Below are 26,178 nucleotides of genomic sequence, written 5' to 3' on the forward strand. Positions count from 1 at the left end.
TTACCAATGGCATTTTTCACAGAACTAGAACAAAAAATTTTACAACTTGTATGGAAACACAAAAGACCCCGACTGGCCAAAGCAATCTTGAGACAGAAAACTGGAGCTGGAGGAATCAAGCTCCCTGACTTCAGACTACACTACAAAGCTACAGTAATCAAGACAGTATGGTACTGGCACCAGAACAGAAATATAGATCAATGGAATAGGATAGAAAGCCCAGAGATAAATCCACGCACATATGGTCACTTTATCTTTGATAAAGGAGGCAAGAATATACAATGGAGAAAGGACAGCCTCTTCAATAAGTGCTGCTGGGAAAAACGGATAGATACATGTAAAAGAATGAAATTAGAACACACCATTAACACCATACGCAAAAATAAACTTAAAATGGATTAAAGAACTAAATGTAAGGCCAGACACTATAAAACTTTTAGAGGAAAACATAGGCAGAACACTCTATGACATACATCACAGCAAGATCCTTTTTGACCCACCTCCTAGAGTAAGGGAAATAAAAACAAAAATAAACAAATGGGACCTAATGAAACTTCAAAGCTTTTGCACAGCAAAGGAAACCATAAACAAGATGCAAAGACAACCCTCAGAATGGGAGAAAATATTTGCAAATGAAGCAACTGACAAAGGATTAATCTCCAAAATATACAAGCAGCTCACACAGCTCAATATCACAAAAAACAAACAATCCAATCCAAAAATGGGCAGAAGACCTAAATAGACATTTCTCCAAAGAAGCTATACAGATGGCCAGCAAATACATGAAAAGATGCTCAACATCACTAATCATGAGAGAAATGCAAATCAAAACCACAATGAGGTATTACCTCACACCGGTCAGAATGGCCATCATCAAAAAGTCTACAAACAATAAATGCTGGAAAGGGTGTGGAGAAAAGGGAACCCTCCTGCACTCTTGGTGGGAATGTAAATTGATACAGCCACTATGGAGAACAGTATGGAGGCTCCTTAAAAAAATAAAAATAGAACTACCATATGACCCAGCAATCCCACTAATGGGCATATACCCTGAGAAAACCATAATTCAAAAAGAGGCAGGTACCACAATGTTCACTGCAGCACTATTTACAATAGCCAGGACATGGAAGCAACCTAAATGTCCATCAACAGATGAAAAGATAAAGAAGATGTGGCACATATATACAATGGAATATTACTCAGCCATAAAAAGGAACGAAATTGAGTTTTTGTAGTGAGGTGGATGGACCTAGAATTTGTCATACAGAGTGAAGTAAGTCAGAAAGAGAAAACCAAACACCGTATGCTAACGCATGTATATGGAATTTTAAAAAGCAGTACGGATGAACCTAGTGGCAGGGCAGGAATAAAGATGCAGATGTAGAGAACAGACTTGAGGGCACAGAGGGGAAGGGGAAGCTGGGACAAAGTGAGAGAGTACCACTGACATATATACACTACCAAATGTAAAATGGATGGCTAGTGGGAAGCTGCTGCATAGCACAGGAAGATCAGCTGGATGCTTTGTGACCACCTAGAGGGGTGGGATAGGGAGGGTGGGAGGGAGACACAAGAGGGAGGGGATATGTGGATATATGTATACATATAGCTGATTCACTTTGTTGTACAGCAGAAACTAACACAACATTGTAAAGCATTTATACTCTAATAAAGATGTAAAAAAAAACCTGAAGGTGTTTGTGCTCAAGATGAAAACTGATTCTGTCTAGGCAAGAGATGTGCTGATGTGTACAAAGCAAAAAACAACACAGTAACTCCTTGTGGCAAACTGAACAAAACCAGCCATCTGGGGAAAGGTGACCTGTGCTCATGGTAACAGTGGCATGGTTTGCACCAAATTCTGAAGCAACCTTCCTGCTAAGGTCATTGGACACAGAATCCGTGTGATGCTATACCCCTCAAGGATTTAAACTTATTGAAAAGTAAATAAATAAAAGTGTGGATTTGTTCTCTTGCTAAAAAAAATTTAATCTCATATCTCTCTTATCCAAATTCTTATCATTAGTAAAAATAAAACCAAGTTTTACAGAATATGTATGACTTTTTTAAAGAGAAATATATCATTCACACTTTTATGTTTTCTTATGCAGAGAACATTTTGTCAGGTAATGTGGGAGGAAACTTAATCTTCACTTCAAACAGCTAACAAATTTCTTATGGCTTAGCATTTTATTTTATTTTATTTTATTTATTTATTTATTTTTATCACCCACCCACCTCAGGCTTAGCATTTTAATGAATACTATTTTTCAGAAAACATTTTTTACTTTTGTAGAGTTTGGCTTTTTAAAAACAATATGAACATGTATTTTCATATTAAAATGAAACCAAATCTTATATTTCTCTTTTTGAGAGTTAAATTCCCCTTTTCCTCTCTTTGTTAAAAATTGCTACACCTTATATACCATTATAAGAAATATGAAGTGTGAACATCACTTGCCGTTTAATTCTTAAAACTGGGTTTAAATCCTGGCTCTGCCACTTATTAACTGTAACTTCTTTGATCTTTACTTTTCACATCTATACAATTATCATGATAATAATCTCTACCCTAAGGTTGATTTAAGCGCTAAATGAGATAATTCATGTAAAACAATTATCCTGTTACCCTGATACAGTACTCAATGAATAGTAGCTATTTACTTTTATCACTCAATTAAGTACAACTTGCAAACATTTGGATGTTGTGATAACAGAAAACACTACCATATTCCCTATAACATACAAAACCCTAAATTGTAAAGCTAAGAGAAAGCAAACTGATAATCTGACAAAAAATGGTAAGCATAAAAAAAAAAGTTATCTCATTCACAAGAACTAAGATAAACCAAAGTAAGCTCTTCTATCTTAATCACACCCTGAAGAACATAAGACCTTAGCCTTAACAGCAAAAAACCTGCAAAAAATTTTCAACACTCATGAGTCACTAGCTAGAACATAAAGCTTTTAAGACATTTCGTATACAGTTTTTCCTCAGTATTTGTGGGCGATTGGTTCCAGGGCCCCCTCAGATACCAAAATCCATGGATACTCAAGTCCCTTATATAAATTGGCATAGTATTTTGCATATAACCTATGTGCATCCTCCCATACACTTTAAATCATCTCTAGATGACTTATAATACCTAATACAAAGTAAATACTATGTAAATAGCTGCCAGGGTGTGGCAAATTCAAGTTTTGCTTTTTGAAACCTTCTGAAAAAAATTTTTTTGAATATTTTTGATCCAAAGTTGGTTGTATCTGCAGATGCAAAACCCACAGATATTGAGGGCCGGCTGCACCTTCATCTAGTCAAACAGGCAGATGACAATATAGATCCCAATTTTAAGAATAAAAAAAAGTAATTTGCACAAGTCCTGTGGTACATAAATGGCTTATCAGAGAACTCAAATCTCCCGAGCCTTTGCCCTGGATTTAGCTTAAATCAGTCTTCAAATAGTACAACTGCCTACTACTGCAAACTAGCATAATACTCAGGAAACAGAAATGCATAATTGATACATCCTATCTTAAAAGAACTTGCCTATTTCCTGCAATACAATTCAGAATTTAAGTAAGTGATATAAGAGTGACTATAATGATAGCAGTATAAAAGAAACAGCACTTAATTCTTATTGAAGGGGCTAAGAAAAATTTCATAAAGGAAATGAAATTTGAGCTGAGCCATAAAGAATAAACAGAATTTTATTAGAAGAGAATGCAAGAAGGCTACATAAGGCTGCGAGAAGATAATAAACTAGACAGTGAGGTACTTCTAAGGAACAGTAAATATACTTCTACGGTGAGGGAAGAACAAGTAATAAGATTACTTACTTAAGACCAGGTAAATCCCGGACACTAGCTCCTATTTCCTCTGCTTCTGGGTACAGCTTCTCCACCAGTTCCAAAGGGCCCCATATAGTTTTGTTATAACTCAAAAATGATTTTCTTACTTTAAAAAGAAAATATAATGCATGTAACTTCAATTTACAAAACTGCAGTAACCTCATGTTAAATACTTAGTTTCAACATTTCTAACTTAACATACAATTATTCAGAGACCTTTCCTCTCTTATCACTACACAGCCCTGTTGATCAGGAGCCTTTCATCAGGATTCTGATATTCTCCCTATCAGAAATATGCACCTTGGTCATTTTTCCATATCAGAAATATGCAAGTAGGTAATTAAAGTAGAAGAACAACTAAGCTCATTCTTTTTTTTTTTTAAACTTTCTTTTTTTTTATAGATATTTATTTATTTTATTTTGCGCAGGCTTCTCGATAGCTGTGGCGCACAGGCTCAGTAGTTGCAGCGCATGGGCTCTGTAGTTGGTGGCGCGAGGGCTCCAGAGCACACGGGCTCTCTAATTGTGGTGTGCAGGCTCAGCAGTTGCAGTGCATGGGCTTAGCTGCCCTGCGGCATGTGGGATCTTAGTTCCCCGACCAGGGATTGAACCGGAGTCCCCTGCATTGCAAGACCGATTCTTAACCACTGGACCACCAGGGAAGTCCCATAGGCTCATTCTTTACCAGTACAAAAATAAGACTGGTGGCCCTAGCAGGCTGATCTTTACCGGTTTATTCAATAAACCAAGGACAAATAGTTATTTTACTTTTAAACACAAAAAATTGTGACTTTATTTTTCCTTTTATTTGAATGTGAGATTTGGGTAATATAAAACCATGAAATCACTATTTTTCCTTCTAATACTGACCAGATCTCCTGTAGATCCAGTGTGCCTATCATATGCACAACCCAAAAGCCAGCAAGATAGGCAATTTTTCCCTGGGGGAGAAAAATCAATCAGCACAACGTAGCTTTATAATGGTTGATCAAGATAGGTATTTGACTGTTAGGATATGCCTCATGATATTTTGGGAAGTAAAGGAAAATATATTCAGAAAATAGTTTAAAATGTAACTATCGTGGCCATCATTTGGCAAATTCCATTTCAGCAGGCTGGGGGAAAATAAAGACCTATGTCACTGCTATTATTTTTTTTTTAATAAAAAGGAAGTTTTTCAAAAAGCAAATTAAAACTAAAGGCCTGAGATAAGACTGTTGACTTCCTGATGTATTAAAAGAAGTATTCAGAGACTGAGAATATCAAGAGTAGGCAAAAATGTGGGGAAACAAACACATTCACTGTTGTTTGATTCATCAGTGAAGCCTTTACAGACATCAGTTGCCTATATCCTTTTACCCAATAATTCTACTCCTAGGAATTCTAAAGAAATCATAGCATGTGTGTACAAACATATATATCCAAAGATGTCCTTACAGCATAATTTTAATAATAAAAAACTGGAAACACCTTAGTGTACATTAAGAGGAAAGTAGTTAAATAAGTCATGGTATACATATACTATGAAATATTTTACAGCCATTAAAAATGTGATAAAGAAAAAAAAAATGCGATAAAGACCTCTATGTAAATGGCAAAATCTCCAAACCATACCATTGTTTTGTTTTGTTTTTTAAATAGGGAAAAAAAGAAAGTCACAGAATAATACAGCATGATTTTATTTAGAGTAAAAGAAAAAATCACCTATAATTCAATTAAAAAAAGAAAGAAAGAAAAACAGAAAAGAGCTGGAAGAATGACAAAGATTCCTTTAGAGAGATGAATGGAAGGGAATGAAGGGAAATTATGTTTTTGCTCCATGTGCTTCTATGTTGTTTGATTCATGTACAAAAAGAACATATTTCACTATTATATATAATTTTTAAAATTAGTTTAACTCTAATTAAAGAAAAAGTGGAATCTGAAAAAACAAAAACAAAAAAACCAAACTCATAGATACACAGAACAGATTGGTGGTTGCCAGGGTTGGAGGGTGGGAATGGATGAAATGAGTAAAGATGGTCAAAAGGTACAAACTTCTAGTTATAAAAGAAGTCCTGGGGATGTAATGTACATAATGACTACAGTTATTGTATTGTAGATTGTATTGTATATTAGAAAGCTGCTAAGAATAAATCTTAAAAGTTCTCATCACAAGAAAAAAAATCTTGTAACTATGTGTGGTAATGGCTGTTAACTAGGTTTATTGTGGTGATCATTTCACAATATATAAAAATATTGAATCGTGTTGTACCCATTAAACTAATATGTTATATGTCAATTATATCTCAATAAATATAAACAAATTTTAATTTTAAAATGAATACATTAATAACATCACATATAGGGTTTCTCAAATTTCAATGCCAAGGCTCCTTCTCAGTTTAAAGTACATTTTATTAAAACCATGTTTAGGTAAATCTCTTCTTTTGCTTTTTACATTTACCCTTACTCTCATGTGCCACAGTCAGAAACTCCCCCTAAGTGTGCATCAGCAGATGCATGGATAAAGAAGATGTGGTATATATACACAATGGAATATTTGCCTTAAAAAAGAATGGAATAATACCATTTGCAGCAACACGGATGGACCTAGAGATCATCATACTAAGTGAAGTAGTCAGTCAGAGAAAGACAAGTATCATATGATATCACTTATATGTGGAATCTAAAAAAATGATACAAGTGAACTTACTTACAAAAGGGAAATAGACTCAGAGACATAGAAAACAAATTTATGGTTACCAAAGGGGAAAGGGGGGGGGGGATAAATTAGGAGTTTGGGATTAAAATATACACAGTACTATACATAAAATAGATAACCAATAAGGACCTACTGTATAGCACAGGGAACTATACTCAATATCTTGTAATAACCTATAATGGAAAAGAATCTAAAGAAGAATATAGATATATAAAATATACATATATATAATATATATATAAAACTGAATCACTTTGCTGTACACCTGAAACTAACACAATATTGTAAATCAACTATATTTCAATAAAAATTTTTTTAAAAAAAGAACTTTCCAACTTACCCAGGTTTCTGGTATACCAACATAAAAGCAAGCTTCTCTTCCTTTTTAATAGTCACCTTAGTACACAACTCTTACATAGCCCTCTACACAGCTCTGATCATATGAACCAGAGATCAAAGTAGTTACTATAAGTAAAAGAACAGTAATATAATACAAACACATAAAAATAATTCAATATGAAATGTATAGATGAATACAATATCCACTGTTATCATCATTTTCAGGGAGCACTCACATTTCTACAATAACCCAATCCAGAAGACAATTTTTCTAGATATGTTTCCATGCACTAAGGAGGTTCATATTTCAACAATCAACTATTTTAATGTATTTGTTCAAGAGAGCTCAAACTAGTAATTATAGTTCATACCAGAATCACCAAGCTTAAAATTTTCTATATAACTCTATAGTTGTCCTAGAAAATGGAAATCAGCTCAGAGTATGTTGAAAACGTTTTTAAATCAAATACACTTTCTACAGGGACTTCCCTGGTTGTCTAGTGGTTAAGAATCCACCTTCCAACACAGGGGACATGGGCTCAATCCCTGGTCGGGGAGCTAAGATCTCACATGCCACAGGGCAACTAAGCCGGCGTGCCGCGACTACTGAGCCTGAGTATTCTGGAGCCCGCTCACCGCAACTAGAGAAGCCTGTGCACCGCAACAAAGAGCCGGCATGCTGCAACTAAGACCCGATGCAGCCAAATAAATAAATAAATAGTTTTTTTTTTAAACAAGAGTATACAAATACCCTTTTTACAAAACACTAACAACTAAGGATTTTCTGAAGACCACCAATTAGAAAACATAAAGTAGTAGGGTATTTTCTCCTAAAACCAACCCACCCAGTATTTTTAAAGTAACAGTAATTATGGCCTCAAAAAAAATCACATTTTCAAGGATATTTAAGATGGGAGGGGGGAGGTTCTATAGTTGGTTTTTTTAAAAAAAATCTCACAATACCTTTAAGACCATGTTTCAGACAATGTTCCATAACAACGAAGAACTGCTGCAAGGGGGGATAATCAGAATCCAAAGTGCGGCCAAAGCTTAGAGCAGATTCAATGAGTCCTTTAATACTGAGTTTAGCCATGTTTAACAAGTTTGCTCTCTCTACAGCTGTAGGGTCTTTTGTAGCTGAAAGCACAAGAAAGGAGTCCAACATCACTTGCAAGAACTGACATTGTAAACTATACAGACCCTTTCCTTCCCCTGTAAAACCAACAGTGGTTTGTTTTTCCTTGGTGGACAAGTAAGTCTTCCTAACATACACCCCTAGTTAACTTCTTTTTATGTCTCTCATGCATACCATAGAACAATGCTCACTCCAGCCAAAGTTTATGAATTATTCTCAAGATCCTGCAAATTGGCTATTCTAGGGTATTTATTTTACTTTTGTGGTACCTCTTCAGGGAGAATGAGTTTTTTTAAATCTCTCTGGAGATAAGAGTAACAGACAACATGTTTAAGGGTCTCATGCAAAGGCAGACAGCAGGAACCATCAAAGATGAATTCAAAAGCAAAAAAATGTTCAGAATAAACTGGCAATAAAATAAAAGGTAGTTAAAATTCTAAGATTCCAATATCACCCATAACAAACATGACAGGTAAATAAAATAGGGGGACACAAGAGAAGCCATTCAACTCTCACTCATTTTAACCCTCTTTCTATCTTGTCTCTTTTCATTGCAATTGTAGCTCCGTATTGCAGGACTCCTTTATATTCCCAGAGGAAATTAAAGCAGGGTCCAGTTTCACCTTAAAGTTCCCTGACCTTCCACACAGCTGATCCAGTTGAATATCAAGGTAATAGATACATTTTTTTAAAACTGATTTTACCTGATACTTTCAATTCACAAAAATTTTTCTTTCCCACAAATTTTATTCTCAGTTTTCTTATAAATTCAGATACTTCCCCATACTCTCATCACTGTTGTGACTGGCAGAAATATTTTCAGCAAACACAGATGCCAAAATGAAGTGTAAAAAAATAAAGCACTTAGTATACTGTCTTATAATCCCTGACAATTTACTAGTCCAAGTAAACCAAATGTCCGTTTTTCCTTCACTGGACAAAAAGTCCAGGGTTCCCAATGATCTAGTATTTTACTTCTGGTCACAGATAGCCAGGCGTGAAGCGTGACACTGAATCCTAAGCAACTTAAAATGCAAACAGTCACAACTGCTACGACCAAGCTAGCTAGTGGAGAATCTCCACACAAGACATCATTTCTTCAAATGTGCATCGTGGTATGACTCCCTCTTTTTTCGGGGACGAAACCAGTCGATGTTTCATAATCTGCAGCAATTCTCATTTTTCTTAACAGTGCCCATCACAATCCGTAATGTACGATGCGACAACCAGACAAAGGGCGCCTTTATAACTGCTCGAAGGTAGGTCCTGGTGGGCACCGGCAGCTCCCGAGTAGAGGAGCGTTTGCACCCCAGCCGCGCCCCGCCCGGGCTGCGGCCCCCGCACGCGCCCAAGGGCCGGTTCCCGCATCTTTCCTGTAGAACCCCTTCCCTGCCTCCCTTCCTCCCAGCCAGCAAGGCTGCCCAAGGGCTCGGGGCGCCCCCAACACCCTCACGGAGGGCTCACCCGGGGTCCTGCGAGGCATCGCTGCCCTTCTCCCGCCCTCGGCGTCTTGAACCCAAGCCCAAACCTGAGACGCTTCCCTCCGCCACCCCCAAACCTGAAAAGTCATCGCCCGTCCCCGACCCGGGAGCTGCACCCCAGCCGGCCCTGTCCTCGCTCCCTGTAAGCCGACGGACCACCAAACCTCTGCCATTAGGCCCCTGAACGGGGAAGGGGGCGGGGGGGAACGAGGGGCGGCCGCGCGTTGCCATGGCGACCGCGGGCGCCCCTGCGTCCCCGGCTGCCCCCGCCCAGGCCCAAACCCGGGTTCGGACCCCAGTCCCGACCCCGAGGCCTCCATGCCCACACCACCAGTCCTCCTGGCCTGGCCGAGCCCTCTGCCCAGCACGGAGGGCCGGGCGTCCGCTCTCGGCCTGCTCCCCTTACCCATGGCGGCGGCGGAGGCGGCGGCGGCGGCGCGGTCTCGGGCGGGGACTCCCTGGGCCCAGCCAGCAGCTCCCTTCAGGCGAGCGGCGGCCGCCACGGCGTCTGCGACCAGGCCCGCTGCGGCCCACAGCGCTCCCGGCGGCGGGAGGACGGCTGGGCGGTCCCGCGGAGCCCGAGTAGGGCGGGGGGCCGCGGAGCCTGCAGGCGGCAGGGGAGAAACCCGCCCTCTCTGAGCCACTTCGGGTCCAGCCGGAGCGGAAAGAGAAGGAAAAGGTGTGTGAGGGGGACCTCGCGTTGAGGAGAATCTCGCGTTGAGGAGGACCTTGCGTTGAGGAACAGGGGGGCGGACCCTGGTCTCACCCTGGGGGCCTCGCCGGAACGCTAGGGCTGCATTTCCAAGGGGATGCGAGTCACGTGTAAACGTTTTCCTCCACTGGGTCCAGCTGGGTTTAATCGAACACACCTGACCCCTTCCCTTCTTCACCAAGTAACTCGCAGGGGACCAAAAGAGTGTAGAAAATCTGAAGCAATTAACAGTAGGCAGAAATCTACTAAAACTGTTAGCCCAAATCACGATATTTAAACCAGTGAATCCACTGGTTTATAAAAAGCAACGAGGAATGGTCTCAGTAATTGAGGGAAAGGTGCAGAGATACAGCCAGCGTTTTCTCAGTTCAGGGAGTAAAAACTCTCGTGGTCAGATGACACTAGGTTTAAGTTATATCAATTTGGGGAAACTGAGCTATTACCTAGTTAGATCAGCAATTGTTTTGTTTTGTTTTTTTAAAGAATTTTTAAAATTTATTTAATTTATTTATTTTATTTTTTATTTTTGGCTGTGTTGGGTCTTCGTTGTTGTACGCGGGCTTTCTCTAGTTGCGGCGAGCGGGGGCCTACTCTTCGTTGTGGTGCATGGGCTTCTTATTGCTAGTGGCTTCTCTTGTTGCGGAGCACGAGCTCTAGGCATGTAGGCTTCAGTAGTTTTGGTGCACGGGCTTCAGTAGTTGTGGCGCGCAGGCTCTAGAGTGCTGGCTCAGTAGTTGTGGCTCACTGGCTTAGTTGCTCCGCGGCATGTGGGATCTTCCCGGACCAGGGCTTGAACCCGTGTCCCCTGCATTGGCAGGCGGATTCTTAACCACTGCGCCACCAGGGAAGCCCAGCAATTGTTAAAACGGTGGCCAAGTTAGAAATAGACTGATATTTCGAGAAAATGGAGCGATGTTTATCTCTTCATCATATTGGCCAGCATACAGTTCTATTACGTTTCTTTACTTCTTTTGGTTTTAAATTTTCTTTATTGTGAGATAATCATACATGGATAAAAATGTATAAAGCATATATGCATTTAAAGAATCATAAAGTGAACAGCTGGGAAAACACCACCAGATCAAGAGAGCATAGGACAGAAGAGTCATCTTCCCTGGGAGAAAGGCCTTTAGCCACAATCCCCCTAGAAGTATTAATAAATACGATTCTGACTTCTATGACAATTGTTTCCGTGCTTTTCTGCATGTTATTACCACGTAAGTATGTGCCCCTAATCAATGTAGTTTATTTTTGCCTGTTTATAAACTTTTCACAAGTGGAATAACATTACGAACATTACTTGTTTCTTTTGTTCAACATCATCCATGTCCATGAGGAGTTTCCAGGTTAGGGTGTTTTCAGGTTTACATACTTCCTGGTCCCTATGTGCAGGAGAGCCTCTAGGGCATATAAATAAGAATACAATTACTAGAAATCAGGTATGCCTTTCTTTAAATTTACTAGATAATGCCAAACTGTTTTCAAAATTTCTCATAATTTACACTCCTTTCAGCAGTGTCGTTTTTCTGTTGCTGTGTCCATTCTAATGCTTAGAATTTTGAGGATTTCTTCATTTTTTGCGTCTTGTGGGCAGGTGATTGCATGGCAGGTTTGTTTTTTATTTACCTCATTACTGATGACATTGAGCACTTTACCTATGTTTACTATTTGGAATTTCACTTTTGCAAAGAAATGGTGCCTGTTTTTCTATTGACTTACCTTTTTCTTATTGGCTTGTGCAAGTTACTTAATATTCTACATACTAATTTGATGTCAGTTATGTGTTGCCACTATCTTCTGGTTAATTTTTTTTCTCTCCTTATGGCAACCGTTGATTAAATGTAAGTTCTTAATTTTCTTGTAGTGAATTTATAGTTTATGCCTCAGTGTCTTAAGAAATCCTCCTTATTCCAAGGTCATGAAGATACTCTCTTTTAAGAATTACATAGTTTGGGGGACTTCCCTGGTGCTCCAGTGGTAAAGAATCCGCCTTCCAATGCAGGGGACGCAGGTTCGATCCCCGGTTGGGAAACTAAGATCCCACATGCCGCGGGGCAACTAAGCCCACGCACCACAACTACTGAGCTTGCACGCCTCAACTAGAGAGCCTGAGTGCCACAAACTACAGAGCCCACATGCCACAACTACAGAGCCCACACGCCCTGGAGCCCGCATGCCACAACTAGAGAAGAGAAAACCCTCACACCACAACTAGGGAGAAGCCCACGCGACCAAACGAGCACCGCAACGAGAGATCCCACATGCCACAACGAGGACCCGATGCAACCAAATAAATATTAAAAAAAAAAAATTACATAGTTTTGCCTTTAATATTTAGGCCTGTTAGTGCACCCAGAATTAATTTTAGTGATGATGTGAGATAGGGTCAAATTTCATTTCTTCAACTATCCCATCACCCTTTCCCCATTCATCTTCCATGCCCATGATCATGGAAGTGAAGGTCAGTGAGCATGTATGTGAAGGTCAGTTCCTAGGCCAAAACCTCATTTGATCTTCAGAACCACCCCATGAGGAATGAGTTATTTACCTCTTTTACAGATGAAACTAACCTCAAAGATTAAATAACTTGCCCAAAGTCACAGTACTATTAAGGAACAGAGCCAGAATCTGAACCAGTACAAAAGTAGCCTCCATTTTCATAATGTCAAAATACATCTGTGGTTTTTATAGTGTTTGAAGGAGCCTAAAACTGATGACAAGTCTAACCCCTTCCACCACCTTGCTGTTAAACACTGAAATGACTGACTTGTTCATTTTTCTCTTCTCCAAATGATGAGTAAAAAAGGAGGGATTTGTGTTCCAAGTGCATTTAGAAAAGCAAATAATATTAAGTATATATTTATTTATTTTATAAAACCATGAGAACAAAGGAAAAGAGCTTTATTTTCTGGATTGCTTTCCCTCCAGTGACTTCATAGGTAACATGTAGGAAAGAAATTTAGTTCAGTAACAGACCAGCTTTATTTAAAGCAAAAAATATTTCTTCCTTTGAGGAAGATGTTCTTAAACTCCAAAATACATATTTGCTGGATACTCTAGCCACCTTGGATTGAACAGAATTGGAATTAGTGTGTATGTTTAAAACCTATTACACTTAATAGGTTTTTTTTTTTAACATCTTTATTGGAGTATAATTGCTTTACAATGGTGTGTTAGTTTCTGCTTTATAACAAAGTGAATCAGTTATACATATACATATGTTCCCATATCTCTTCCCTCTTGCATCTCCCTCCCTCCCACCCTCCCTATCCCACCCCTCTAGGTGGTCACAAAGCACCGAGCTGATCTCCCTGTGCTATGCGGCTGCTTCCCACTAGCTATTTTACGTTTGGTAGTGTATGTATGTCCATGCCACTCTCTCACTTTGTCACAGCTTACCCTTCCCCCTCCCCGCATCCTCAAGTCCATTCTCTAGTAGGTCTGTGTCTTTATTCCCATCTTGCCACTAGGTTCTTCATGACTTTTTTTTTTTTTCCTTAGATTCCATATATATGTGTTAGCATACTGTATTTGTTTTTCTTTCTGACTTAACTTCACTCTGTATGACAGACTCTAACTCCATCCACCTCACTACAAATAACTCAATTTCATTTCTTTTTATGGCTGAGTAATATTCCATTGTATATATGTGCCACATCTTCTTTATCCATTCATCTGTTGATGGACGCTTAGGTTGCTTCCATGTCCTGGCTATTGTAAATAGAGCTGCAATGAACATTTTGGTGCATGACTCTTTTTGAATTATGGTTTTCTCAGGGTATATGCCCATTAATGGGATTGCTGGGTTGTATGGTAGTTCTATTTGTAGTTTTTTAAGGAACCTCCATACTGTTCTCCATAGTGGCTGTATCAATTTACATTCCCACCAACAGTGCAAGAGTGTTCCCTTTTCTCCACACCCTCTCCAGCATTTATTGTTTCTAGATTTTTTTGATGATGGCCATTCTGACCGGTGTGAGATGATATCTCATTGTAGTTTTGATTTGCATTTCTCTAATGATTAATGATGTTGAGCATTCTTTCATGTGTTTGTTGGCAATACTTAATAGGTTTAAACTAGAATATTAATCTGTTCTGAGCTCTTGATGTACTAAGAATCTAGGTTTTTAAACGTACAGATATAATCATGTAACAAAATACTGTTTTTTAAAAACTTATCACATACTGAAATACAGGGATGAAACTGAATGATGTCTAAAATTTGCTTTAAAACATGTCAGCAAAGAAAAAAAGGTTGAAGAAAATTGCTGCAAAATCTAACTGTTGAATATGGATGATGGGTGTATAGGAGTTCATGATACTACTTTTGTGTGTGTTTTTAAAAGTTTTATAATAATGTTTTAAAGTTCATCATAAAAAGTAAGCTAGTTAAAGCCTTAAAAATAATTTTTATGTAAAAATCTTTCATAATAAGCCAAAGCAGTATCTATACAAGAGCTGAGAGTCAGGAAAGGCAGACTTCACCCCCTGGGTCCATCTTGGTTCATACTTTCCAGGATCATGAGTCCCAATCATCCAAGGGTTAGTGGTGACTTGAGTGAAGTTGGATGGGCCTATCCTCTTAGCTACAAGCAGTCTTTTTAATGAGCAAAGCTGTCCATTGAATCTACATAGACCAGCTTGTCAAATCATGCCACAAGGTTTCCAGCTGGCCTGAGATGTGATTTGCTTACAGTAACAATTGTAATGCTTTTTTTTTTTTTTTTTGGCTGCACTGTGCGGCTTGTGGGATCTTTGTTCCCTGACCAGGGATTGAACCCCAGCCCTTGGCAGTGAAAGCGCGGAGTCCTAACCACTGGACTGCCAGGGAATTCCCAACAATTGTAATGCTTCTAAACATTTGTATAGCACCTGGAAAATGTACACAACACTGAATGGGAAACACATAGTACCTGGGAAAATGGCTGAATTACTAATCAGAACATCTGGGTTCTAACAATGACTTGCCCAGAGCCATATGCTAACGTGAAATATCTATGCTAGGTACTCTGCAGGGTTTAATTCAATTGAGAGAATATCTATGAAAATTATAAAGCATACTACATATTATTACCACTGCTAAAAAAAGCAGTAAGTGGTATAAAGCTACATATAAAGATGGAAATAATTCTTTTTGGAAGGAAAAAATATCAGGAAAGGTTTTTTGGAGAAGGTAGCGTACTAGTCTTTCAGTCTGGGTGAAGTTGCATAAATGGTATTGGAGAAATAGACAAATATAGATAGAGGATACAACAAACAAGAAAAAAGACATGTATAGGGAAGAGCAAAAATAGTATATTAGGGAATTCCCTGGCAATCCAGTGGTTAGGACTCTGCACTTTCACTGCCATGGGCCCAGGCTGGATCCCTGGTCAGGGAATTAGGATCCCACAAGCTGTGCAGTGCGGCCAGAGGAAAAAAAAAAAAAAAAAGTACATTAGAACAAATATGCAAAGAAATATTGGAGAATGACCTCCATTACAAACCACACGTTCCAAACTATTAGTGGGATATGAAAGAATGTTAGTAGGTTGCAACCAGCTTTGTTTTTTTAAATTAATTAATTATTTTTGGCTGCATTGGGTCTTCGTTGCTGCGCGCGGGCTTTCTCTAGTTGTGGCAAGCGGGAGCTACTCTTTGTTGTGGCGTGCGGGCCTCTTCATAGCGGTGGCTTCTCTTGCTGCGGAGCACGGGCTCTAGGTGCGCGGGATTCAGTAGTTGTGGCACGCGGGCTCTATAGAGCACAGACTCAGTAGTTGCGGTGCACGGGCTCAGCAGTTGTGGCTTGCGGGCTCTAGAGCACAGGTTCAGTAGTTGTGGTGCACGGGCTTAGTTGCTCCGTGGCATGTGGGATCTTCCCAGACCAGGGCTCAAACCCGTGTCCCCTGCACTGGCAGGCAGATTCTTAACCACTGCACCACCAGGGAAGGCCTGCAACCAGCTTTGTTTTTAATGGAATAGTGTAAAATATTAGGGTATATCACATATAAAAAGGGTAAATATTTTGTTAAAGTACTGTTTAAGGTGCATGCACATACATATGTTCATGCTGAGTCATGATGCAAAATGTGTTTCTCGTTGTGGGTTGTGGCAATTTTTATTCTTAAGCACCAGTCCAGATTATCATACACCAAACTACCAGTAGTTATAACTAAATGATAAGATTACAAAGAAGTTTAATTTTCTAAAATTTGTAGTGTTTGAAATTCTCACTAAAATCATGTACTACTCTATAATTAGACAGGAAAAAAAATGTAAAGAAAGAAAATTATGCCAAGACTTTTAAACTCAGAAAATGTGAGGTAGATGGTGTCCTTGACAGAAATAGAGATTACAGAGGAAGGCATTAGATGAAGATGGAAATTTACATTTTGTATGTGCTGACTCGGAAGTGCTCACAGAACTGACTCTGAAGGCAGGAGCTGGAACACAGATATAACTAGAATTCAGAAGACGTGGCGGGGTATACAGATTTGGTAAACAGCTACATAGGTGATGGTTGGAGCCAGTGACTGTCCAAGGAGGGAGAACAGGACCAGACCAAACATAGAGCTCTGGGAAAGATCTGTCTCTAGAGAGTGAGAGACGAGGAAGAAAAGAAAGGAATCAGAGGAGGCAGCAAGAGAGGTAAGGAGGCAGGAACTCTGAACTGATTTTCAGGAATGGGGCCACTGGAATGGCTACACTGTCATCACATCCTGGCTTCACACTATAAGGAAGACCTTGTCTAGGCTAATGGTGCTTTTGATCTGGACCTGCACAAAGTGACTGCCCAATAACATTAGAGACTGGTAGCCACTGCTGTCTTAGTCCTTGGCATGGATGTCATACTTAAACTGCACTATTAGCAATTTGATGGCCCAGTCTGGGTTTAACTTACAGCTCACCCCAAGCCTCCAACTCACAGCATCTTATATATAAAAGACGAATCCTAACTCTTTCAACTAAGTGGCTAGACTCTTGTAATCAAGACAGAGTCCCAAATGACAAGAAACACGGAACCCGTCCCTGGGTTCTTCTTCCACAGAGCTCTGCAGGCCACACAAATCTGTAAAGCAACCACTGATTGAACCAAAAGAATTTACATTATTCATCTCACTCCCAGGAACTGAAATTATCTTCAGTTCCTTCCTGTTATATAACTTCATGATATCTAACCAATATTTAAGCCTTATCTCTGTAAACTTCCTAGTTTTTCCTGTCTAATCCATAGTATCTCCATGATCAACTCCATCCTGTGTGTCCTTCATAAATCTCTTTATAATGTCAACACTCCTTGGTTTCAGCTTTAGAGCATTATCAGTATTTCAGTTCTCAATACTGGAAAAAATGGTGGACAACCCTGAACTTAATTATTATTTAGTATTAATAATTGACACAGTAAGATCTAACAGTAAGAAAACAATTTATTTAATAAAATCTTCAAGTAATAATTTTTTAAAAACATGTGAGGTAGAGGCAGCAATTTTTAACACACTTAACGTTCATTAAAAAGAAAAAATTTGAGAGAAATGAGAGATTTCCCTGCCAAAGATGGATACATTAAGGTTAAAATTGGTCACAATATAAGTAATCAAACACTTTGAGGCAATTGTTTTACAAAACATTTTTATACCAAAAGAGAAAATTGAGAAATGCCCTAAAACAAAGGGGCATATGAACATGAATAAGTGAAAATAGGAATACACCTTTTTAATTTGTCATCAATTCAGCAAACAAAATTTCTTCTCAAAAGAACAGTAGGAATTATTTTCTTTTACTAGAATACTGAAAAGTGAAAATAACAAGTGGGAGAGTAAGGAGAATCAGAAATTAACTAGAAATAATATATTTATCAGTGATAATTTAAAAGACTAGGTTTAAAGTGAAAACATCTCTGATAAAAAATCTAAAAGATCAAATTAATCTTGAAAATTTAGACTTAAAGATTTAAACCTCAGATTGAAAAATTCACCCCATCTTTAAAAGGTGGTAGAAATTTATCAAACTCTGGATCATACAAAAACACATTTATAATACCTATAAATTTAGACTTTTCAGTTTTGGTACACCTGTACTAAAAAAATACTATGTTAAATTTTATATGGTAATAGAACTTTATGTTTAACAAGGTTATACCAAAAAATAAATAAAACAAAAAAACTGGAACTCTGAAAGAGTATATTTACATCATTTCTTACCCTTGGGATAAAAGTTATCTTCACAGTGTAACCAGGCACTGATTTTACAGCATATCCAAATTATAAATAGGCAACAGTTGGAGAAGATCATGATGGTTTGGAAAAAGCAAGGAAAACAGTGCTTTATCTTCTTTGAAAATCACCCAATATATGACAAAGACTTTCATGTTCTCCTGATGGAAGATCAATGATGTAAAATAAATTAAGGAAGATATATTTAACACAATGTGGGATTACATAAAAACATATATGACATTATTATCTAACATTCTGTAATTTGGTTTACAGGGCTGCTAAAAAAATTTAAAGATTTTTATGGCATTCTATGGATAATAATATACTTAAGCAATATGGTTTACATATCTTAGCCTGAGACTTACATATAATTTTTTAAAGAGATGATCTATTTTTAAAATAATCTATTAATACAATATGACAAGTAATAATCTCCATTTTTAAATATAATACTTTGTCCTAGATTTTTTTTTAAAAAGGTTGTAAATTGAGGGGAGAGGAACCAGAAGGGATAACCAGTTTTCCTAGATGTATTCTAGGAAACATGCACCCTGTTCCTAGGGCAAAAAATCAAGTCCCTTTTTTTCCCCTTTCTCATTTCACAAACTATCCTTCTCCACCACCTTCATTATTTCACTTTTTGCTTAAAATTACTTCCTGTGAATTGTTTTCTCTCTTTCCTTTGCAGAATCAGATCTTTTGAAATATGCCCATGGGAAACACGAGACACTGAGTTTTAGTTTATACAAATACATAAATGAAGTACTCACAATAGCACAATCAAATGTGACCATATATAAAACAAAAAGGATATTAATTTTTCTGAGTTTAGATGATAAAGTAGTTTCCCCAAAGGAGGATAGCGGTTTAGTGAGGGCACACATCCCAGGAGAATCAGCTTATGTTTGGCTCTGGTTATAGCAACATTAAGACGTCGCCAATCTTTCAACAGTTCACCAAGCTGAAAGAAATTGTAATTTTCGTTCTTTGAGTTTTCTTATTTATTCGAGTTTTTTGAGTTTTCAAAAACGTATACTGCAAAAAAGATTCATCAACACATTTAAAATCCAGACAGTTGGAAAAACTTGCCCACAGTGCCAACTTCAAGTATCTTATCGTGGGTATGATATCCTAGCCATAATTTTAAATTATTAAATACATACAATAAAAATATATTAAAAGTTTTAAAATATTAAATATATATAATAAAGAATTGAAGTTAGGACTTCCCTGGTGGACCAGTGGTTAAGACTCCGTGCTCCCAATGCTGGGGGCCCGGGTTCGATCCCTGGTCAGGGAACTAGATCCCGCATGCCACAACTAGGAGCCCACATGCCGCAACTAAAGATCCCGCACGCAGCAACGAAGATCCCACGTGCCACAACTAAGACCCAGCACCGCCAAATAAATAAATATTTTTTTAAAAAAAAAGAATTGAAGTTATCTCCACTCAGTGTAGCATTGTTTTTTTTTTTTTAATCTATGAAACAAGCTCTCCGTTTCTTTTTTTTTTTAATTATTTTTCTTTTTTTTAAAATAGATTTTATTTATTTATTTACTTATTGGCTGCGTTGAGTCTTCCGTTGCTGTGCGCGGGCTTTCTCTAGTTGCGGCGAGTGGGGGCTACTCTTTGTTGCGGTGTGAGGGCTTCCCATTGTGGTGGCTTCTCTTGTTGCAGAGCACAGGCTCTAGGCACGCAGGCTTCAGTAGTTGTGGCACACGGGCTTAGTTGCTCCACGGCATGTGGGATCTTCCCAGACCAGGGCTCAAACCCGTGGTCCCCTGCATTGGCAGGCGGATTCTTAACCACCGCGCCACCAGGGAAGCCCCAGTGTAGCATTGTTTTTAACAGTAATAGAAACTTGGCATAGTAGAAGATTCAGAGGAGTGGTTAAATATACCGTGACCCATATATACAGTGGAAATCTATGCATCTGTAAGAACAGAATGAAATCTCTGTGTAATGACATGGAAAGATCTCCAAGCTGTTAAGTGGAAAAAGCAAAGTCCAGAATAGTGTATATATTACCTTTTGTGCAAAAAAGGAGGGAAATATGAATACTGATTCATATCTGCTTGCATATGCTTAAGGAAACCTAGACGGTTACCAAAAAACAAAACCAAACCAAAAAACCAAACGTGATTATCTGTGAGGGTAAGAACTGAGTAGAGGAACAGGGAAGAAGGGAGACTTTCTACTATGTGTATTTTATTTTATTTATTTATTTTTGGCTGCGCAGCGTGGCATGTGGGATCTTAGTTCCCTGACCAGGGATCAAACCCGCAGCCCCTGCATTGGAAGTGTGGAGTCTTAACCACTGGATGACGAGGGAAGTCCCTCTACTACGTGTATCTTAAAAACCATATGAAGGTATCGCATAGTCAAGAAAAATGAGTCAAGGAGAGATAAAAACGCAAAAAAAAAAACGAAGCCTGGAATTATCTATAAATTTGAAAGTATATCTAGGGAAGCCTATATGTTTAAAATGCTCCAAACACAATAACCAAGAGGTAGAAGCAACCCAAACGTCCACTGATGGATAAATGGATAAACAAAATGTGGTATATACATGCAGTGGAATAATATTCAGCCTTTCAAAGGAAGGAAATTCTGACACATGCTACAACATGGATGAACCCTGAGGACATTATGATAAGTGAAATAAGCCACTTACAAAAGGACAAATACCGTATGATTACACTTATATGGAAAATTCACAGAATTCATAAAATTCTGTCAAATTCTTTGTCACAGAGACAGAAAGTGATTGCCAGGGAAAGGAGAGAGTGGGAATTAGGGAATTGTTCATGGGTATAGAATTTGTTTTGCAAAATGAAAACGTTCTGGAGATGTGTTGCACACACTGTAAATATACTTAATACTTGTGAATTGTACACTAAAAGATAGTTAAGAAGGTGAATTTTATGTTATGTGTTTTTTACAATTAAAAAAGAGGAAAAAAAAAAGAGAGGTAAATAATGTCCCAAACAAATATAAAATACAAATCAGACAACAAAGCAGAAAATACAATTAACTCACAGTTCCATCTTTACTACTTCTAACAAAAGATACTAGAATGATACTTTTGTCTCTTCCTTGGTATTTGTCTACTGTATTAACTTCGACCATCCCAAGAGAAGAATGTGCCAATAAATCATTGATGACTTTTAACTGTTGCCTGTATGGTGCAATGATACCAATATCAGAGGGATTACAACCAGCCTAAACAGAAAAGAACACAATTTAAAGTGAAAAAATCCTGACTTTTGTTATTTAAGCTTTACTAAATTTATTAAATGTTTACATAATGTGCCCAATTGACGTTTACAATACATGTTCCTATCACAAGGAGTAAATACAATTATTGAATTCACTCTAAGGCTACATCCACATTTCCTGAAATGAAATAATTTCCTCAAACATTGTTCCCTTGATATTTAGAAGTTCATGGCAGTATAATGGTTTGTATGCCACCAAAACAGTGTTGCCATACCAAAAAAAGTACTTTCACTTTCTGCTATCCCTTACAACAGATGTTTCCAATTGCCAATCATACTGACTTCAGCACTAAATTGACACAATCAGAATTATCTGATGTTACAAAAAGTTATCCTAAATGGAAACTCAAAATGCCATTACTGTATAAAAAATTACATGTCTTAGATAAATGTTCTCAAAATAAAAACAATCAGGCTTCATTCCTCTTTATCTTAATAAACAAAAGTTAACTTTAGATCTAAAGTTCCTTGCATTCTAATATTCTATTACTCTGTACCTTAATATTAATTAGCCCTCAAAATTAAATTCTATGTTACCTTAATAAAAATTGAGGTCAGGAAAACAACAAGTTTGGCTTCTGTTATATTGCTGACACCTCCCTTTTCAACTTGTTCTGGTGCTGGAACCTAAATAGAAAAAATATGCATCCTGCTTGCAAAACAATCTCTGAAGTTAAGAGTACTGTCAGTACACAGGTGGCCATAGAGATGGTACTACCACATGTGGAAACAGATGAAAAATATCTTCATCTTAAAGTTGAAGGTAAAAGAATTAACAAAAATGAATGATATTAGTCACTTTCAGAAAGCCACCCAGAGGCAACCCATCTTAAACATGCTACATAGAGTTCATACTAAAATCTCTATGAAAGCCGACCATACACTGGGCTTCACAAACTTTACTGTGTTATCCCCCATTTTATAGGACTCAAAGGTCAGAAGAGATGAGTAGCCTGCCCAAGCTTCACAATAAATCGTGGCACTAGGATTCAAACTTAGATCTGGCTCTTATATCTGTGCCCTTTCCATTTTCTTGTTGATTTTTATACAAATAATGGAGCGATAAGTTTCCCCAGGTTCTACCATACCTAGTAGAACTTTCAAAGGATTGTTTTGCTCCTACATCATTCCTAAGTAACCTTGATTAATTTTATTTGGAATAAATGAAACTTATTTATTTGGAATAAATATTATTTGGAATCCTGATGCCAAGAAAGAGGAAATGTGAGTAGCAAAAAAGAATCTAAACAATCACTGGTGAGGTTAAAAAATGGTAAATTATAACTAATAAATTAGAGTTGTGGTTTATAAAAGCAGTCATTTGTGAGATCAGTTTATGTGACTAAATATCCCAGAGCCTGCCTGCCCCTAGGTGTTAATTCTTCACCCTGAAACACTAAGGCAATTTCCAAGAGAATGAAAATTCCACCATGGTACACACATGGTAAGGCCCTATTTTTAACAACCAGCTGGCTCCACCCATCTTGAATAACAAGAGATATAACTATTTTAGAATAACATGCATACATATAATTGGTCATTATATTTTTATTTGAACTTACATAGACTTCCAGATCAATAATGAGAAGCACTATATAAAACAAACTGTGCGAACATAGGGTCAAAAATTTGTTCTTAGTTCTTAGAAATAAGACTCAAGTCATTTAAAGTCCTTGTGCAGATTTTTTGTTTAATGACAGATTTGCAAAAAGATCTTTAGGTGCATACGGTGGGGGGAGGAGATATATGGGAAATCTCTGTACTTTTAGCTCAGTTTTGCTGTGGAACTAAAACTGCTCTAGAAAATAAAGTCTATTTTTTTAAAAAAGGTCTTCAAAAGGACATCAATTTATTGTATCTGCTGTCCATTTGTAAACCCAGACCTTTGACAATATCAATGCCAATTTCTTTTCGAGGAAATGTAATTATACAGTTGAGTTCACTTTCTAGCTTTCTTACTTCAAAAGTCAATTTTGACATCTATCAATCACCAGAATAAACCTCCTCCCAAAGACAGTGAGTCTATAGAAAGAAAAGATTCTTTTGTGTTAAAGTACAAGAAGTACACTAGTTTTAACTGATAAGCTCTAAGGAAGCAATCGCTACTGAAAACTGAGGAATACAAATAATAGAGCAAAAGGAGAAAAACTAAAGAAAATGTTTGTTTTTTTGTTTTTTACCTTGTCTGTGTTAAGAAAACAAACAGGATTTTTTGGCTCAAAAACTTCAACCAGCCAAGGATTTTCAGAATAATCAGCATAAAACTCCAGTTCCAGCTTTACATCTTTAAAGTTAGGTAGGTTTATCACTGCATTGGCCACTTTGTCTGATCCACACTCCAGCTTTCCTTCGTATGTCAGTTTATTACTTAAGGACATAATTTTACTAAGGGAATTACAAAATAATTTTAGTTTTAGTGATGAACACAAATACAAAAATCACTCGTAGCTGACACTGTTACACAAATACCTGTTCATTCTGTACTGCACGGTTAACTGTACGACAGCATTCTTATTCTGTTCCAGCCTCTTGAATAAGCTTTCACTCATGCCAAGAGCTCTGTCAACAAATCCAGTTCAAGCTTATCAGTGTACTGAAACTGTCCCTTAAAAAGAATCTAGTTTAAAATTGAAACCTCAACGTCTGCTTACCTTGCTTCGCAGTTCAGTACCAGGGGAGGAAGCTGCTGATGATCCCCGACCAACACAAATCTCCGTGAAAAAAAAAGTGGCCCTAGGCAAATTGGTTGGCTAATTTGAGAGGCTTCATCCACTATACAAAAATCAAAAGTTTTACGGGAAAATATGGGATGGTTTACTCCCATACATGTTGTTGCAACTATAAGCTAAAAACAAATAGGGAAAATAGATCAGTTGTTTAATATGTCTAAGAAATACACCTTGTTTTTCCCATTTTTGAAATTAAAAGATCAAAAAAGAACTCTTTGCCCCCCAAAACAGGAATCCCCCAATATTACTGCAGAAACACTTATAGCATGCAAAAAATTTTAATTTTTTACTATAAATTTTTTAAAATCAAGTTAATTTTCCAGACACTATAACAGTGCTCAAATTTTGATATTTCAAAATGGAAATCTGAAACATTCAAGAGGCAGTAAGTTAATGAATTTATTTTTATAATGTCAACCAAGACTTTACTTCTGGGAAGATGGAGTACTTTTCCCTACTCCTCCCACAAAGTACAATGAAAAACCCTGGACATTATATAAATATAAAACTATAAACATAAAGACTGAAAGGTGAAGAAAAGGTAGACCAGCTAGGAACCTTGGGACACGAGGAACACGACAGTTCCCTGGGTTTTCCTTTTGCCTCACTTATCCCAGATTTGGAGCTGATAAGACTAGGAACACAGGAATGCCAATGCATGCAGACCAAAAGAAGCTCCAACAAAAGCCAAAGGAACAGGAAAGGGATAGCCTAGCAGACAGAAAACTTATACAATAATCACTCAACTCTAGCCAAACACCACATAAAAAACCATGGCCTCAATAGAAATAAAAAAACAAAAATAAACGGGACCTAATCAAACTTATAAGCTTTTGTACAGCACAGAAAACCATAAATAAAACAAAAAGACAACCTACAGACGGGGAGAAAATATCTGCAAATGATGAGAACAACAAGGGCTTAATTTCTAAAATATACAAACAGCTTATACAACTCAATAACAAAAAAACAAACAACTCAATCAAAAAATGGGCAGAAGGAACTTCCCCGGTGGTCCAGTGGTAAAGAATCCGCCTTTCAATGCAGGGGACACTGCATTGATCCCGGGTCAGGGAACTAAGATCCCACATGCCGAGGGGCAACTAAGCCCGCACACTACAACTACTGAGCCCACGTGCCTCAACTGGAGAGCCTGCATGCCACAACTAGAAAGAAGACTGAGCGCGGCAACTAGAGAGAAGCCCACACACCACAACAAAGAGCCTGTGCGCCACAACGAAAGATCCCACATGCTGCAACAAAGATCCTGCATGTCACAACTAAGACCTGACACAGCCAAAAATAAATAAATTAATTTATTAATTTAATTTTTTAAAAAAAGAACTACATCTCCTTTATTAAAAAAAAAAAAAAAGTGGGCAGAAGACCTAAATAGACATATCTCTAAAGAAGACACAGATGGCCAACAGGCACATGAAAAGATGCTCAACATTGCTAATTATTAGAGAAACACAAATCAAAACTACAACAAGGTACCACTTCACACAGATCAGAATAGACATCATTAAAAAGTCTACAAATAACAAATAATAAATGCTAGAGAGGGTGTGGAGAAAAGGAAACCCCCCTACACCGTTGGTGGGAATGTAAATTGGTGCAGCCACTGTGGAGAACAGTATGGAGGTTCCTTTAAAAACTAAAAATAGAGTAACCATATGATCCAGCAATCCCACTCCTGGGCATATATCTGGAGAAAACTCTAATTTGAAAACATACATGTACCCCTATGTTCAT

At 37.8% G+C, this 26,178-nt stretch overlaps 2 protein-coding genes and 1 long non-coding RNA gene across 17 annotated transcripts in view; 1 reads left to right on the forward strand and 2 right to left on the reverse strand.

Annotated features, from left to right (window-relative positions):
- Positions 1-10,022, reverse strand: part of RUFY2 (RUN and FYVE domain containing 2) — a 50,209-nt gene extending 40,187 nt beyond the window's left edge. For 3 of the 12 annotated variants that reach the window (XR_014249321.1, XM_082408637.1, XM_082408638.1), the window contains exons 1-3: positions 9,492-9,621; positions 7,856-8,029; positions 3,838-3,955 (exon numbers count right to left, since the gene is read on the reverse strand). Coding sequence is in view for 10 of the 12 variants with exons in the window: in XM_082408637.1 (XP_082264763.1) it covers positions 3,838-3,955; positions 7,856-8,029; positions 9,492-9,597 (398 nt within the window). In the remaining 2 variants the exon portion in view is untranslated. Of the gene's footprint in view, positions 1-3,837; positions 3,956-7,855; positions 8,030-9,491; positions 9,774-9,834 lie in introns of those variants that run through there. The other 9 variants (XR_014249320.1, XM_082408632.1, XM_082408640.1 and 6 more) reach the window with 7 other exon arrangements.
- Positions 10,023-10,120: 98 nt separating this feature from the next.
- Positions 10,121-26,178, forward strand: part of LOC309636265 — a 30,418-nt gene continuing 14,360 nt past the window's right edge. The window contains exon 1 of the long non-coding RNA XR_014249343.1: positions 10,121-10,187. This is a non-coding gene — a long non-coding RNA (uncharacterized lncRNA). The remainder of the gene's footprint in view (positions 10,188-26,178) is intronic.
- LOC309636230 (solute carrier family 25 member 16) overlaps positions 18,388-26,178 on the reverse strand; it is an 88,733-nt gene continuing 80,942 nt past the window's right edge. The window contains exons 22-28 of one of the 4 annotated variants that reach the window (XM_082408582.1): positions 24,346-24,539; positions 24,164-24,253; positions 23,875-24,079; positions 22,232-22,321; positions 21,456-21,638; positions 19,228-19,376; positions 18,388-18,590 (exon numbers count right to left, since the gene is read on the reverse strand). In XM_082408582.1, coding sequence (XP_082264708.1) covers positions 18,524-18,590; positions 19,228-19,376; positions 21,456-21,638; positions 22,232-22,321; positions 23,875-24,079; positions 24,164-24,253; positions 24,346-24,539 — 978 coding nt within the window. In that variant the 3' untranslated portion in view covers positions 18,388-18,523. Of the gene's footprint in view, positions 18,591-19,227; positions 19,377-21,455; positions 21,639-22,231; positions 22,322-23,874; positions 24,080-24,163; positions 24,254-24,345; positions 24,540-26,178 lie in introns of those variants that run through there. The other 3 variants (XR_014249318.1, XM_082408584.1, XM_082408583.1) reach the window with 3 other exon arrangements.

The sequence above is a fragment of the Balaenoptera borealis genome (assembly GCF_965194805.1).
Source record: "Balaenoptera borealis genome assembly, chromosome: 10".
NCBI classification, from domain to species: Eukaryota; Metazoa; Chordata; class Mammalia; order Artiodactyla; family Balaenopteridae; genus Balaenoptera; species Balaenoptera borealis.